This window comes from Aulonocara sp. 'chitande type north' Nkhata Bay, linkage group LG7 (assembly GCF_057382095.1).
Source record: "Aulonocara sp. 'chitande type north' Nkhata Bay isolate Kocher_YH1m ecotype deep benthic linkage group LG7, A_spYH_male_GT1.1, whole genome shotgun sequence".
Classification (NCBI taxonomy): domain Eukaryota; kingdom Metazoa; phylum Chordata; class Actinopteri; order Cichliformes; family Cichlidae; genus Aulonocara; species Aulonocara sp. 'chitande type north' Nkhata Bay.
Genome location: NC_141350.1, coordinates 7,513,797 through 7,529,417, shown reverse-complemented (window position 1 = coordinate 7,529,417; position 15,621 = coordinate 7,513,797). Strand labels below are relative to the sequence as shown.

The window sequence follows — 15,621 nt, the reverse complement described above, 5'->3', positions numbered from 1 at the left end:
GAGCATTTGCCTCTCGTACTGAAGAAATAACATTCGGCAGCATTCGAGAGGAGAGGGAGGGAGGCAGACAAAAGGCAGCGGTAAAGCGTGATTTGGAGGAATAAGTGAAAATCTGTACAGCTTGAAGAATAAGGAGAGGTGAGTGCGAGAGCTGACAGAGATGGTTACAAATAAACACAGATATACGGGAACAGAAAGACATTAAGATAATCTCCTCTGCCTCCTTTTCTTTTTCCAGTTTCCCTTTGACTTCACATTGAAGTGCACATAGCTGAAACTTATGAATACATTAAATACACATTATTAAATTCAGGCAGACACAACTCAATACATCACTTAAGTTTGCCCTAAAGTGACTGTGCTAAATAAACCTTTTATAAAAGAATTCTAAATCCCATAAATTTATTATGTGACCAAAACAGAACTGCAGCACTGGTGGTTTGTGCGTTCAGCTAAACCAGCTTTGTTTATTTGTTTGTTTAAGCCAGAGCTTTGCAATGTAGTTGAAATAGGAAAAAAAGGGTTTAAGGCCTGAGACGATTAGAAGTCTAATGCTGAATGGCAGAGGTAGTTCCACAACTTCTATTCACTGGTGATTTATGTCTGGGATAGTCAATGTTGTCATTAATCTGCTGAACTGACAGAGGTTTTATGTAGTTAAAAAAAAAAAAGGGGGGGGGGGGATTAAGGTGAATTGAGGCATCTCTGAGAAAAACTGCGAATAATGAAACAGACATGGAGGCAACATTATATGCTATCGATGCTTCACAGGTGATCTATCCTGACATGTAATTGCACATTCAACTCAACATCGTGGAAGGCACTACATTATATATTTGACTGAGAAAAAAAAAGTTGCAGGAGGTTAAAACAGGCCAGGTAAAGAATAGCCCATAACGGAGCAACACATCTTATGATTACCAGACCAGCTGTATTTAAATATAAATCTTCCACTTCAACAAAGAATATAGCTTGAAAACAGGCATTCCTACAGGCTGCTACTGAAATGATTGAATACAGAGAGGGCTTGAAAATGTAAAGTGGGATTTCAAATGCATATGAGAAGCAGCCACTATATAGTCAGCTGACTGTACACCCACTTTATTTGTTGGTGAAGCATAGAGATATCTCTTTTAGAAAACTAGAACCATGCTACTGAAAATCTCATTATGTATGGTATTTCATAAGCATTTTAATTATTCCATTTCCCAATTTTAACATTTTAGTAATAATGTCAAACTAATGAGATAGATGGTAGGAAGTCTACACACCAGGTACCACTGCTTAGGGAAATCAGGATCCGTTAGGTCTTCATACACATCCCTCTTCTTCCTCTTTTTCACCACTTGCTGCTCTGTCCACAGGACCTGGATTGTCAAGGCACACACACGCGTGCACACACGCACACACACAAACAGCATGCCCACACAAAGCAAACAAGCAAACCCACACGCAAAAAGAAAAAGCACAGTTTACTCAGGAATCCTCATGATATTGTGTCATTATTAATGTTCTAATTTGAGAAATTGTTGCTGTGTCCCACAGACTGGGGATGTAGGAAAACACGGTCCCAGCTGTGTTCAAAAAGTAATAACTAGAAAGAGAAGCAGAGATGTGAAGAAAATCTAATTTAGTTCATTGCTCAGATGCACAGGGAAGGTGGCTACTGTACAGTGTGCCTGAGCAGGGGCCTTTGAAGTTGGGAGGGCTGCTGGGAAATGCTCAGGCTCAGTAAGTAAGGGTAACAAGTCTTGCTAATATCACACATAGTAAATTTCATATGGTGGTTTTGCTTCAGAAGTTGCAAAAAACAATGCAACACACAATGTTAACAGGTCACACAGCAAATCAGTTAATGCCATTCAACATTTGGGTTTTCATGCTAATACCCATATATTCTGAACACTCTGAGTACATGAGACAGTAGTAAGAATGCTAAAAGAGACCTAGTTTAAATAGACCCATTTAGGTCAGCAATTTATATTCAAGCCGTGACAAAAAATAATAAAAGGACAGCATTCATATGCTTAACAAGGAATGCCTTGTTGTAGGGGTGTGCAAATAATCACATTTTAACTTCTATTATGATTGACAAATATTAAAAACAACTATTAAAACAAGGTTAAATTGATTATTGTGGTGTGTTCCATTACTTTGGATCCGCCATAAAAATTCAATTTCACTATCTGAAAAGCTTTAGAAGATACGTTTCTCATTTTTTATTATTTTTTGAGTCTATCCATTTAATTAAAAACCCTAAAACAAAACCCAAACAGCCCACCCACCTCCAACAAGCATAACCCCATAATTATACGGGGTTTTGTTTATTTTTATGCAGAGCAGCTTTACCTCATGGTCACCTGTCAACTTGTCATCTATACAGAAAACACACAAATAATGCACTGGGGCATTGCTTTTTGTTTTTTGCTATACTTGTGTAACTACACAAAAGTTAACTTTCTTAAAATAAGGACAAAAATACTGAAAATACAATTCAAATACTGACTTGGGCTGAAATTATACTATAGCAGAGGGAATCTGCAGACAGTCGATTGAGTGAGCTTACAGCAGAGGTTTATTTTCTACAGCACTTAGAGCAAATGCTGTTCTGCATTATTATTATTGTCAATGATAAATGCATCCTTTGCTGATTTTTTTGTTGAAGGTGAAAAAGCCCAAACTTGCTCTATTTGCATGGAGAACACTCAAGTGAAGCGTGACTAAACTTTTGAATTTCCTTTACAATGCAGACTGTCAAAGTACAACTTGCTATTTAACTATTTTAGGTCTTTTCAGTGGATTTTTTTTTAGCATTTTGCAATCGCTTTGCTGCTGTTGGTGTTGTTTCTAATGGTGAGGCTTCTCTACTTGCTCGACTTCATGATTATATGCTTCTGTAAAGCACGGGGTCTGAAAGAAAATGTGTTGAGTACAGCTGCTGAGGGTGTAAGCTCCAAACCCAGCTGAAAACTTTGCCTTAGAGAATGCAGCCATTAACCTCATTGAAATGATCCTAGACTAATTAACATTTATCTCATTTCATTACATTTATAACTGCACATGTCTGACCTCACCGCACTGCTGCCCACTGCCCGCCACATTATTAACGGAGCAAAATTACCACCCATGATAATCTGCATACAGCCATCGACTACAGGATAAACAGCATTTCATTTATAGCTAAAGCTGACTTCAAACATAATTAATGCAATCTCTTTTGCAAATTGAGCAACATTTCAGCAAGACGACCTCCGCTTAATAACTACAAAAAAAAAAAAAAAAAAAGGTGGAATCAGTTTATTTCTGGAGATTAAGTGATCTTTGGAAATTAAAAAATATACTTCAAGTGTTGGGCAAGGACAAAGACTAGACAAATACAACCACCTGCACAAAGAAATAATCAAGAAACAAGGAGGAGGTCTCCACAAGGGCTAGCACTGTAATCTGCTTGAGCAATAAACATTTGTTCCATCTCTCTCAGTGTGTCCTGAGGGTTTTCATGTCTGATGACTAAGAAGAAGCCATGCTGGAGTTGTTGGCAAAGCAGAAAGAGAGAGAGCAGTGAAAAAAGACACACTGTCCTTTGATCTATAGCTCTGTGGCTCACTTTAAAGAGAAAGAAGGAAAGAAAAAGATACGTTTAGGGACTTTTTCCATTGCTATTTGTATGAATACATCTAATCAAATGACAATCACCAATAAATTGATGCCACTAACTACTAAGGCTGGGACTTATAGCTGAAAACACCATGATTATATTCATGAAAAACATATCAACGAGACGGTTAATAAGGAGGGTATTATTCTGTCTGCAGTATGCTTTGGAAAGTTTAGCAGTGAATGTAAACATTCCTAGTTTGTTTAGCAGGAAATCTCACAGGGGGCCTTTTAATTTGAAGCTAAATTGAAAATGTCATATTGAGCTCAGGACTGAAATAACTAAAAATTTGTTATTGTAGGAAACTATCGTGTCAATCAGACTGCAGGAGGGGTTGCTTGGAGACAGAGCATGCAAAGAAAAAAAGAAAAAAAACTGTAACAAATTTTGGGTATCTCATGCATCATTGAGATCCATATATTTCACAAACTATTTAGTCAATAGCCTTTGATGCTCCGTAATTGATTTTACAGACTAGCCATGCTGCACAAGCTCCAATATTATTTCTTGATATGGAATTATTTCACAATAAAAAGTGTCAAAAGCAACAAGAGAAAAACAGACAACACGTCTTTTAAAGAATGATTTTATTGAAAGTACACTTGTTTACCTTAACTTTTCAATAAAGACAGATATTAAATATACATTCATCTATTTACAGCAGCACTTGTAAGCCTGCAAAGCTGATCTCAGGTTTGCACGCTGATGTGAGAGTCTGATTACCATGTAAAGGTAGTCTACAAGTATGAAGATCAGCACCTGCTGCTGGGAATTGGACTGTGATGATGGAATACAATGAACAAACCATCCAGAAGAAACGGCATATGTCACTGGAGCGGGAATGGTACACCACTGGCCAATTTCTGAGTAGTAACGGTGGATAAGGCATCTGTCTTCCTTTATTCCTTAATGCACTATATTACACTGCATTACAGCTGCCCATTTTTACATTTCCTACATGCCTCTGGTAATGCAGCCTGCACACATGAAGGCAGCCTCTCATGCAGTTATCATAAATTACTACAAGTAATACCTTTTCTCACGGGTAGAGTACTATAAGGTCTTGACCCTACAATGTAAAGTACACAGAGATGACTGTTGTGAATTGGCTCTATATAGATATATATGAATCAAATTTAAATTTATCATTGTCATTGGAGGATTTTGTAATAATTATTACAACATTTTCTCAACCAGCTCTTCTACAATTTCTGCTCTAAAGAGATTTTATCCAGATCCAAGAAGAAATTGAATTTTTTTATTTAAAGATTTAACTGAATTTCTTTCCTTTTTGAAAATGGGACTTTCTGATCCTTTTAATAAAGAAAAATTAATAAAATAAGAATCTGAAATAACATTCATAATAAGATAAGATGGCACATACGCACTGCCTTTATGGTCTATGCCCTGCATAAACCAATGTACTTATGTGAATGGTCCGCCCCGAAAGGCCACTCTGAGTCACGAAAAACCCTGCTTTAACAAGCACTGTCTGTATATCCAAGGCTTCAGACACTGAAAGCATATTCCCTTCTGCAGCTTTAGTGTTTAGTGTCTCAACAATAAAAAGATCAGTGAGCCAGACATTACGACGAGCATGGTTTATTTTGAGGTGATTACACACATATTGCGCTGGTGCTGTAAATCAATGATGGCTTCTTCAAGGGTCTGGAAGATAATATCGAGGAATATTCACGACATGATGAACAGAAAACAGATATTCTTCATCTCGTTTGATTTTTTTCTTGTGAATTATTGGATCACTTTAGTTTTTTCAAGCCTTTGAAAAAGATTAAAATGAAACAATATAAGGAGGAGGAATCGCACTGTCTTGAAAATAATCAGTCATGGCCCCGACAAATGCATTTTTTCCCCCCCCTCTTGTTCCTCTTGTGACTCATACTTAAACATTTACGTCAGTAGCAACCAGTAGGCTTGGGGCTGAATGCCAAGCTTGGTAAGTCATGAGTTCACTACTGAGAGGCAGACTAATGTATTATTGGTTTTGGTCTCCTAACGGGATTTGTTGACAATAATAAATGCAGAATTTTGTCAGCCTCATCCAATATGGCCTCATATAGCAACTAAAAATCCAGCATACTTTTACAGCCAGAGTGAAACTTTCTAGTAAAACTGTACGAGAAACAGATGTAGTTTAAATTCCAGCCAGGACACTGTACACGCTGCCTTACACTACTGTTCATAAGAAACCCAACAGTAGCCGCCCCAAACAAATCAATTCTTTCCCTCATAAAGATGATACGGGGTGTGGAGAGGAGATGACAAACAACTCTCGCAAGCATTATGGTGTAAGCTTATGCAGCTGCCAGTGTCATCATGCCACTGCGTGATTATTCAAAAGGCATGGTGATAAGCACGTTAGCTCCACAGAGCTGAGGAAAAGAGACAATGGAGGTAATGTGAGTTACAGCTGCTGGATTACAGAGAGGAAACACTGTAACGAGCTCAAAGCTCAGCAATGACTAATCCAAATCCAACCATTGTCTTTTTATTTATTTATTTATTTGAAAAAAAAAAAAAAAAGGTAAAGCAAAACCTTTACTGTTCTTTATTTTTTCCAGAGATCAGATGGTCTTACAGAACCATATGATTACACAAATGCACTTAAATAAAAACACAAAAACAAACCCACTCACTTATGCTTCTGTGGCATGTTTTTGGCAGTGGTCATGCTTTGCCTGAGGTTTGCTCTGGTTGTGTGGGTGGTTGGGCAACCTAGGGACAAGTTGTTGTGCCTGAGCCAGAAATCTGCTGCCCTTAATAGCTAGGTTCAAGTGCTGCGTTAACTTGAACTACTGACATTCCAACTAAGATGAACTCGAGATGGAATCTCCTTTGTCAAAAATGTCTTTATAATAGGCAAGGCTGTAATTCTTAGGCTTTGACGTCAAGGCAGCAGTTTTAAAGTGCAGATTGGTTTTTCTCTCATTTGGTATCAGCAAAAAGCCCACAGAGCACATAATACACCTCAGTGTCCATCTCATTGTTTTATTTTAATACTTTCAAGCCACTTATTAGGAACATATCAACTTTCTATTGACAGATTCTCACTTGGGTTTTAATGTTGCTCGGTCCCTTCTGCACCCAAAATCCAATATTACACATCATTAAATCTTCCTCAGTAACAATAATTCTGATTCTGATTAATAAAACCCTTGTTTCTGCCACTGCCTGTGCTAAATTTACTTAATTGTGTGTGGGGGTTTTTTTTTTAGATTTGAAAACTATGTTTTATGAATTTGAGAGCCACAGTACCGATATCTGCTCAGCAACCAGATTCCCTGGATGCTCTCAGAGACTTGTTGTCATCCACTTACCCCAACCCCTGATACCACTGGCCTCAGTGCACGTCACCATATCCCACTAATGATGTCTTGGGGCCTCAGAGCTTGTCAGAGCACATCAGTCCTTTCCTCGGCTGGAATGACTTGGACTCAGGAAAGCTACAGATTAGTCCTTGGGTTGCACTTGGCAAAACTACCTTGCTATAGATGTTCTCACTGGGTAACTGCCTACTTTTTAGCACCAGTCCGGCAGCTCTGAAGATGCTTTTAGAGCAGCAATTACCTCAGCTGCCTCCCTTGTTTCCAGTGTAAACACTGCAGCAACAAATGGCTAACTCTTTTAGCAGTAAGACTGAAAATAGAAGAACTGTAAAGCAGACATTTGCACAGATGCAGTACTTCTGTTGGTCCCTGAAATGTGAGGTACTTGATCTTTTAGAAGCTACTAAACATTCTGAGAAATATTTTTATTGTAGAGAAGTCAAATGACATTATATATGGCAGATTTAGCCATAGTTTTACTATAAATTCCCATGTATACAGATGGGGTTTTATTCAAACAGGTTTTGCCACACAATTCACACTACTATACTACAGACTTCACACCAGCTTACTGCAAGCCTTCATCCAGGGTTTATTTTAATATACAAAAGCTGAAAAGGTTAATTTAAATAATTCCTATTTCACACATATACATACACAAATAGATTTAAAAGGAGACGTTTAATAAAAGAAGTGTTATGATCTAATATGGTTTCACCTCTTTAGGTGACAGTCATCTACTTATGTCCACTTGATAATGGTAACTGCACATTTATCTTTTCTACATTTTTAGAATAAACTGTAGAATATCAGCACTTTAACACTCAGTTCTTTCCTCCACACAAACTAAATAAGACTATATCTGCTGTGTTTGCTTAAAAATCTCCCGTAGGTTTGCATTTCCCCTCTAAGTGCTGTTTGTTTTTTGTATGTGTTTTCTTACAGGTACATTATTTGGTGACCCAGTGTGTTTTTCTACTCATGCTCTGTTGCTTTATTTGTATTGTTTCTCCTATTTTCTCTCCCTTTTTCCTTTTCCTGCCAAGACAGGTTAAAAAAAAAATCTCCTGTGTATTACTTAATAGTTTAACCCAAATCTGATTTTTTTAAAATGCTTGCAGCATTAGTAAATATCTCTTTGCCTTCAGAAGGCAGTGCTGTAATGATCTCTAAATGTCATATCTAATTAGCATTTCATGCTTAAAGAAAAGCATTTCACATTTTTGCAAGTATTATTTTCTCTGTAACTGATGTGCTTTGATCTGTTGGCTGCAGATGCAAATTCTGCTATAATAAAGAGCGTGATATAAGGTTTATAATGTGAATCAGTGTTTTCTAACATCAACCGACAATTTTGTTTCTAGCCAGAACATAAACATTATTATCAGGGAAAAAGCAAAAGCGCATTTAGGTTTTTTTACTGGTTAGTAGATGCTGTTTTATTGTTCAGGAACAGTACAAATACACAGTGGTCTGGTGATATGATGCTGCTTATTCCATAATCCGTGAAAAGGAGAAGAAAAAAATCTCCCAATTTTGGCACTTTGGTTTTTATATGTGGTCCACAGAAAGTTTGATTTTGTGAACCAATTCTAAAATGGTGGTTGATATCGGGTAAATATCACATCTATATATGGTAAATGACTTTTATATAACGCTTTTGTGCTCGAGCACTCAAAGCACTTTAGAAAAAAGATGCCTGTTATACCAAAAGAAGGCAAAGATAAAATGGAATGTGGATCTTTCAGGCCAATCTCTGTTCTTAACGTGGACTATAAACTTTTCACATCTATCATGGCCAAACGGCTAGAAGAGTTCCTACCAACACTGATATGTAATGATCAAACAGGTTTCATACATCAACGCCAAACACAGGACAATATATGAAAGACACTACACATTATGGACCATATACAAAAACACAAAATCAAAGCAATTGTGATGAGTGTAGACGCTGAAAAAGCCTTTGACTCTGTCAATTGGAAGTTCCTCTACAGGGTACTATATAAATTTGGCTTTCATGATATGATTATTAAAACGATACAAGCATTATATGATAATCCTACAGCCAGGATCAAAATTAATGGATGCCTATCCAACAGTTTTACCCTAAAAAGGGGCACTAGACAGGGCTGTGCATGGTCACCGTTACTTTTTGCACTATACTTGGAACCACTAGCTCAATCCATCAGGCAAAATAAGGACATTAAGGGAATTTTTATCAAAGGGACACAATATAAACTGGCTTGCTACGCGGATGACATTTTGATTTACCTTGGACACCCAACATATTCTTTACCCAAGCTGATGCAGTCATTTGAACAATACGGCCAATTATCAGGCTATAAAATTAATATAGGTAAAACCCAGCTACTCTCATATAACTACAGCCCACCAGAAGAAATAAAATGTAGCTACTCTCTGGTATGGCAAACGGAGTGTTTTAAATATTTAGGCATAAATTTACCGAAAGACCTTACAAAACTATTCGAACAGAACTACCTACCCTTATACAAAAAAATAAAGGAAGATATAGTAAGATGGAATTTAATTCCTTTCTTTAGTTTTAATTCAAGAATTGATTCTATTAAAATGAATGTATTGCCAAGATTTTTGTATCTATTTCAAACCCTACCAATAGAGATTAACCAAAGTCAATTTAATGAGTGGGATAAAATGTTATCTAGATATATATGGCAAGGTAAAAGACCAAGGGTTCGCCTTAAAACACTACAGCTGGCTAAGCAAAAGGGAGGATGGGGCCTCCCTGACCTCAGATATTATTATTTTGCAGCGCAGATGAGAGCAATAATATGCTGGTGTAACCAATCATACACTGCCCAATGGAAAACCATTGAGGAACAAATGCTGTCTATACCTATTCAGGCAACTCTAGCTGACAATAACTTACAAACCTATATAAAAAATACTGATAACATGTGGGTGAAAAGGACCCTTAAAACATGGAGAGCTATTATAAAGGAATATAAACTCGAGACCAATATTACAGTTCTTAAATGGTGTGCTTACGACTCAGAGTTCAAACCTAATGAACTGGATTCTAGATTCAAGGACTGGACAGGTAAGGGCATAACAGCCCTGTGCAGTATAATGAAGGATGGAAAATTGTTCAGCTTTGACATGCTTAGAAAAACATTTTCATTAGAAAAAGAAGACTTCTATTGATATCTGCAGTTAAGGCACTATGCCGACACGAAGATGAGAAACGTAACAATGATAAACACACGCTTGATGGAACTGTTTATAAAAAGCTATAACTCAGAAACTATTGATAGAATTGTATCATGTCTCTATAAGGGTCTGATGGATTTGAAACCACATTCGACTTCATATATTAGAACAAAATGGGAGAAGGAAGGAGGGATAAAAATATTAGAGGAAGAATGGACGGCAATATGGAGATATCAGTGGATGTGTACCAGCTCACAAAAGTGGAGGGAATTTGGCTGGAAGTGCCTAATTAGATACTTTATAACACCTTCTCAGAAGTCTCATTATGATGATAACCCCCCTGCTTGTTGGAGGAACTGTGGAAATCAAAGTGCAAATCATTACCATATTTTCTGGGACTGCTCAATCTTGAGGGATTATTGGAGAGAAATACATAATGCCTTACAGGATATCTTTAAACGTGAAATACCTCTCGAGAGTAAGACTATGTTCTTTGGATATATACCTCAGGAATGGCCTAAATATGATAAACGTTTAATAAATATTTTATTGGTGGCCTGTAAAAAGAATATCACCAGAAAATGGTTATCCCCAGAGAGCCCAAACATAAGTACATGGATGGAAATCACAATGGAAATTTATAACATGGAAAAGATAACAGCTTCTGTTAACCACAAGCTGGAGAAATTTACATCATATTGGGAAAACTGGGTTAACTATATCACGCCTCATAGGCCAGATTTTACTATTACAAACCAATAATTATGATGTATGTATATATATTTATAGGATCACCCCATACCAACACATCCGTGGTTTTTTTTGTTTTTGTTTTTGTTTTTGTTTTTGTTTTTGTTTTTTGTTTTTTTGTTTTTTGTTTCTTTTTTTTTTGTTTCTTTTTTTTTTTTTTTCTCTTTTCTTAGGTTTGTTAGTTTTGTTTTTTGTTTTTTGATTTTCGGATTATGTGATGGTTTCAATTACTTCTATCGCTGTAAGTATTCTTCCCTTATGACTTGGATGTAAATTAAAATACTATTTCAGTATTTAAGGCAGATAACCTAAGTATGAAGAATGCTTACATGATGTACATACTGTGAATGCCTGCTTTTGAAACCTTAATAAAAATATGAATTAAAAAAAGAAAAAAAAAGAAAAAAGATGCCTACTTCACTATTCACACCCATTCACATAAGCACCTTTACTATGCTCAAGTGTTTTCCATCTAGCATTCAGCTACATTCACACGCCAATGGATGCATCGGTTCAGTATCTTGCCCAAGAATACTTTGCCATGCAGACTGGAGCAGCCAGGGATCGACACACCAGCCTTCCGATTAGTAGATGCCCCACAAATGCGATTTTTAAATATATAAAAATGGCATTTACGTTTTAGAAAATGTAAATGAAAATATTTATTAGAAAAGAAAAGAAAAAAAAAACTACTGAAAATGCTCAGCTAATAACAGACTCTCCCAGCTGTTGTGCTGGGTGGTTTTGCATATTTACAGCTACTTTGGATTGGGTCAGGGGACAGATGGAAGGGACCGGTGCAAAGACTTTGACAAGCTGTCACCGATTCTGACATCCCTTTTCTCTCGTGATATACCCACTCTCTATGTGCAATCCAATCTGTCTTTTGGCCTTTTGTTGCCAACATGAAGTGCTACAATAAGCTGTGCGAGTGCTGACAACAGTCTTACCTGTGGTTCTTTTTGCAGTCTGATGTGCATCCTCTTGTGGCCAGACAAAGCTCTCTTCTCCACGGCGTGATGCCTGAAGTGATAATAATCTCCAAAAACCTGCACCGACACATAGGGGAAGCGCAATCAGTTCACCTGCAGCAACAGGATGGCCAAATAACAGCCTGTTCTCACCAAGGCATTCATGTGCACATGAGTAAATGTACAGGGTAGTGTTCAAATCGAAATCTGAGAACAGGCTCACTTTTTTCCATATTTAAGATTAAATAAACATTTGTTACTTCACTGAGTTGTAGAAATGTGAACATCTTTTGAAAGATTACACGAAAACAAACAATATTTCATCAACAGTCATAATGCATGACATGAGCTTTAGGCACAGAAGTCCTCTAAACACCACAAAAGAATTTTAGTCCAGTGCCCTAGAGATCTGTGTTTTATTCGTTACATAACTTACGTGTTACAATTTCTTTAGCGAGTATATTTTTAGAGACCTGCCTAATCCTTTATTACATTGCAGCTTTTGAGAAAAAAATGATAAAAGATGATACATAGACAGACACACACACACAATAAATCCAGAGCAACTTAAAAGAACAGAGATTAATCGGGAAGTGAGGTGAAGAAACTTCAGCTCTATAGATGTCAGACAAAGAAGTGTACCAGGAAAGCACCTGCCCTAAGACATCAATTACAGAACCACAGATGGACACTATCAAAAATGATTAGGCACATCCATTAGAGGTTGAGTCACTTCAGATCTATTCTTAAGCATTCCTCCTACTGCTTTTATTGTTCCCCCACACGTCCTGCTCATAAAGAAGCTTTTAAGGACAAGTGATTGGGTGGCAGCAAACTGGCCTAAAACCTCAGGGATGCGTGCTTTTCATCAGCCTCACTTTGAAGCAACACACAGAACAACCTCATCCTGTCCTTGTAATGACAAAAGCAGCTGACCAAAGACTGAGATAGAGACTAATTAACAAGGACGCCCAGAGATAAGTGTGCAGTAAAAGACAAAAATAAACAGCCCGGTCCCTCTTCACATGGGTTTTTACAAGAGAGCTACCTCCATTTGAAGAGGAAACATTGCAATCTGTACAGTAGTGCCACCGGGGACTGGCTCACCTTCACAAGCCCAGTGGAGCAGAGGAAGAGAGAGGGGAGAGAAGGGGAGTGTGTGTGTGTGTGTGTGTGTGTGTATGTGGGGGGGGGGAGGGGATAACGGAGGGAGGCAAGGGGTGGGAGATGCAGGGTTTGACAGGTCGACCAGGCAGGATGGATGTTTATGAGGAGGGAGAAGAGCAGACGCAGCAGGATGGAAGGCTCTCCTGGGGCTGCAGGCTGATTCTGCAGGCAGGCTGTCTGCGGGCCGTCCAGACTGGAGGCTGGACTCTAAGCTCCAGAGCTTAGAGTCTGGCAGCAGTGAAATAAAGCTGCCAGCCTAGCTCCAGCCAATTTGACTTCGTCAAATATTTGTAATTAAGATTTGCTTTTATATCACTTGCTGTGATAAATTTCACATAAACTGAGTGACGCTCAGTCTTAAATTACTCAGTGTTATGCAAAATTGATCCTTTCTTTTGAGTTCACGCTGCATGCAATTATGTGTAGAAAAGATATAAGAAGCGTAAGGCTGATTTGTGAGGAGAAAGCTACCCAACAAGACATTCCCACAAATACACAGTTAATGGAAAAAAATAATTTCTTTTGTCCTGAAAGATTAATTAGAGTTTTCACAATTGAACTTGTATTCACAACATGAGGTTCAAAGATGTGCTGATGCAACTAGATGAGGCCATCATTAGGCCGAACAAAAAAGTGGGGAGAAAAGAAAAAAATATATATAAATCACAGTCCTCAACCTTCCTGGGAAAGTCAAGGCCCGGGTGCTGGAAAGCAGAGTCCGTCTGTTAGTCGAACCTCAGATACAGGAGGAACAATGCAGGTTTTTGTCCCAGTTGCGGACTCTTTACCCTCTTGACGATACTTGAGGGTGCACGGGAGTTTGCCCAAACAGTCTACATGTGTCTTGTGGACTTGAAGAAGGCAATCGATCATGTCCCTCCAAGAGTTCTCTCTGAGGTGCTTCAATAGTATGGGATTGTCTGGCCTGTGGCTACGAGCCATTCGATCTTTATACAACAACTGCAAGAACTTGGTCCGAATAGCCGGCAATAAGTTGGACTCGTTCCCGGTGGGAGATAGACTCAGGGTCTTAAGTTTTAATGCAATACTTCTGGGAGAATGAATTACAGATAAAAGTCTGCACTTCAAACTTGTCGTGATTGTTTGATTTAAAATCCACTGTGGTGCTGTACAGAGGCAAAGGCAATAATTAATACTTATTTAATATATATGTTTAAAAAAAAGTAAAAGTGTACAGAAAGATAAATTTATATTAATATATTTAAAAATCCTGTTGTTAACATAGTTGCAGAGGTCATGATGACTCTGATTTTATTATATTTTTATTACAGTCAAGGACTAACCTTACAATCACCATGCCTCAAAAGCAACGGCAAAGCTAAAAATGGAAAAAAAGCCTCTGAATAATGCAAGATTGAGGTGTGATGAAAGATGTGCCCAAAGAAATTAATGAGACCCACTTTCACATTGATTGTGGCAGGGCAGAAAGCTAATCTGAGCTGCACTTGGGTGGCTTTTCTGTGGACAAACCTATTTTCAAGAGTGCTGATGTCCTCATTTAGACCACGAGTCTTCGGTTCTTGGGAAATTGAGATGGAGACGGAAATGTTGGTGTAGCTGCCTGTGATTGCAACTGAGTCATACCTCTTCAAAGCATGCACTCGAGTAAATCACATGGGGTTTGTGTGTGTGTGTGTGTGTGTGTATGTGTTAGCAATAATAATTGAGAGCACTGTAGGTCATTAGTCACGCTGACACTAAGCTCAATGTCTGTATTAGAGGCACACTGCCCTTTACACTCCTCACTGGGCAGTGCAAGAAGTTCCTTTCTCATGCATTTCTTACTTTAGGTGTTTCACTCCTTTTTCCATGGTTTCTAAAACTTTGTGTAGCTTGAAGAAACTCTGTATCTGTACACTGCATATAACTAAAATGACTCAAAGAGCAACAAACAATTACATTTCTCTTATCAGTTACTCTACCCACTGGCTTATCAAGTAATTCTCTCAATTCCAAGATGAAGCAAGATAATATCTACGAATGCCATATTTTGTCTTATTATAAATATTCATGCAAATGTATTATATTTGTTCATAAAAGAAAGTTCATAGCACATACTGTGCTAGCACATATGCAGTTTTTGGTCCACACAAAAGAATATTGTGAAACGATATGTGAGAGAACAGAGAGAAAACATTGCAAATTTATGACTTTAAGACATGCCCAAAGGGCTTTCTTTGCTTGAATCTTAATCTGCACATCAAACTGGAAAAAACATCGCCTACTTCAGAAATATTTTTCCCAGAGTCATGAACATAGAGAAACTACAGCAAGTATAAGGTATAAATGTAAGACAGCTTAGTTGACATCAGCAAAAATGTTGTACTCTAATAAATGTGATTAGTAGCACATTATACAAGAACCAAGGACAAACCAACAAAAGCCCCTAATAGATCTTAAAGGTCTTATAACGGAGCCTTGATGAATCTAAAGACGATGGTGAAGTTATACTGAAAAAATTTGAGTTCAACACTGAATAGAGGCTTTTCTTATGAATGGAAAATCTATGTAGTCA

The 15,621-nt window shown here is 37.7% G+C and overlaps 1 protein-coding gene across 3 annotated transcripts in view; it reads right to left on the bottom strand.

Moving 5' to 3' along the window:
- furinb (furin (paired basic amino acid cleaving enzyme) b) overlaps positions 1 to 15,621 on the bottom strand; it is a 102,715-nt gene that overhangs the window by 42,629 nt on the left and 44,465 nt on the right. For all 3 annotated transcript variants that reach the window (XM_086298236.1, XM_086298237.1, XM_086298238.1), the window contains exons 3-4: positions 11,898 to 11,996; positions 1,272 to 1,367 (exon numbers count right to left, since the gene is read on the bottom strand). In XM_086298236.1, the coding sequence (XP_086154362.1) occupies positions 1,272 to 1,367; positions 11,898 to 11,996 (195 nt within the window). The remainder of the gene's footprint in view (positions 1 to 1,271; positions 1,368 to 11,897; positions 11,997 to 15,621) is intronic.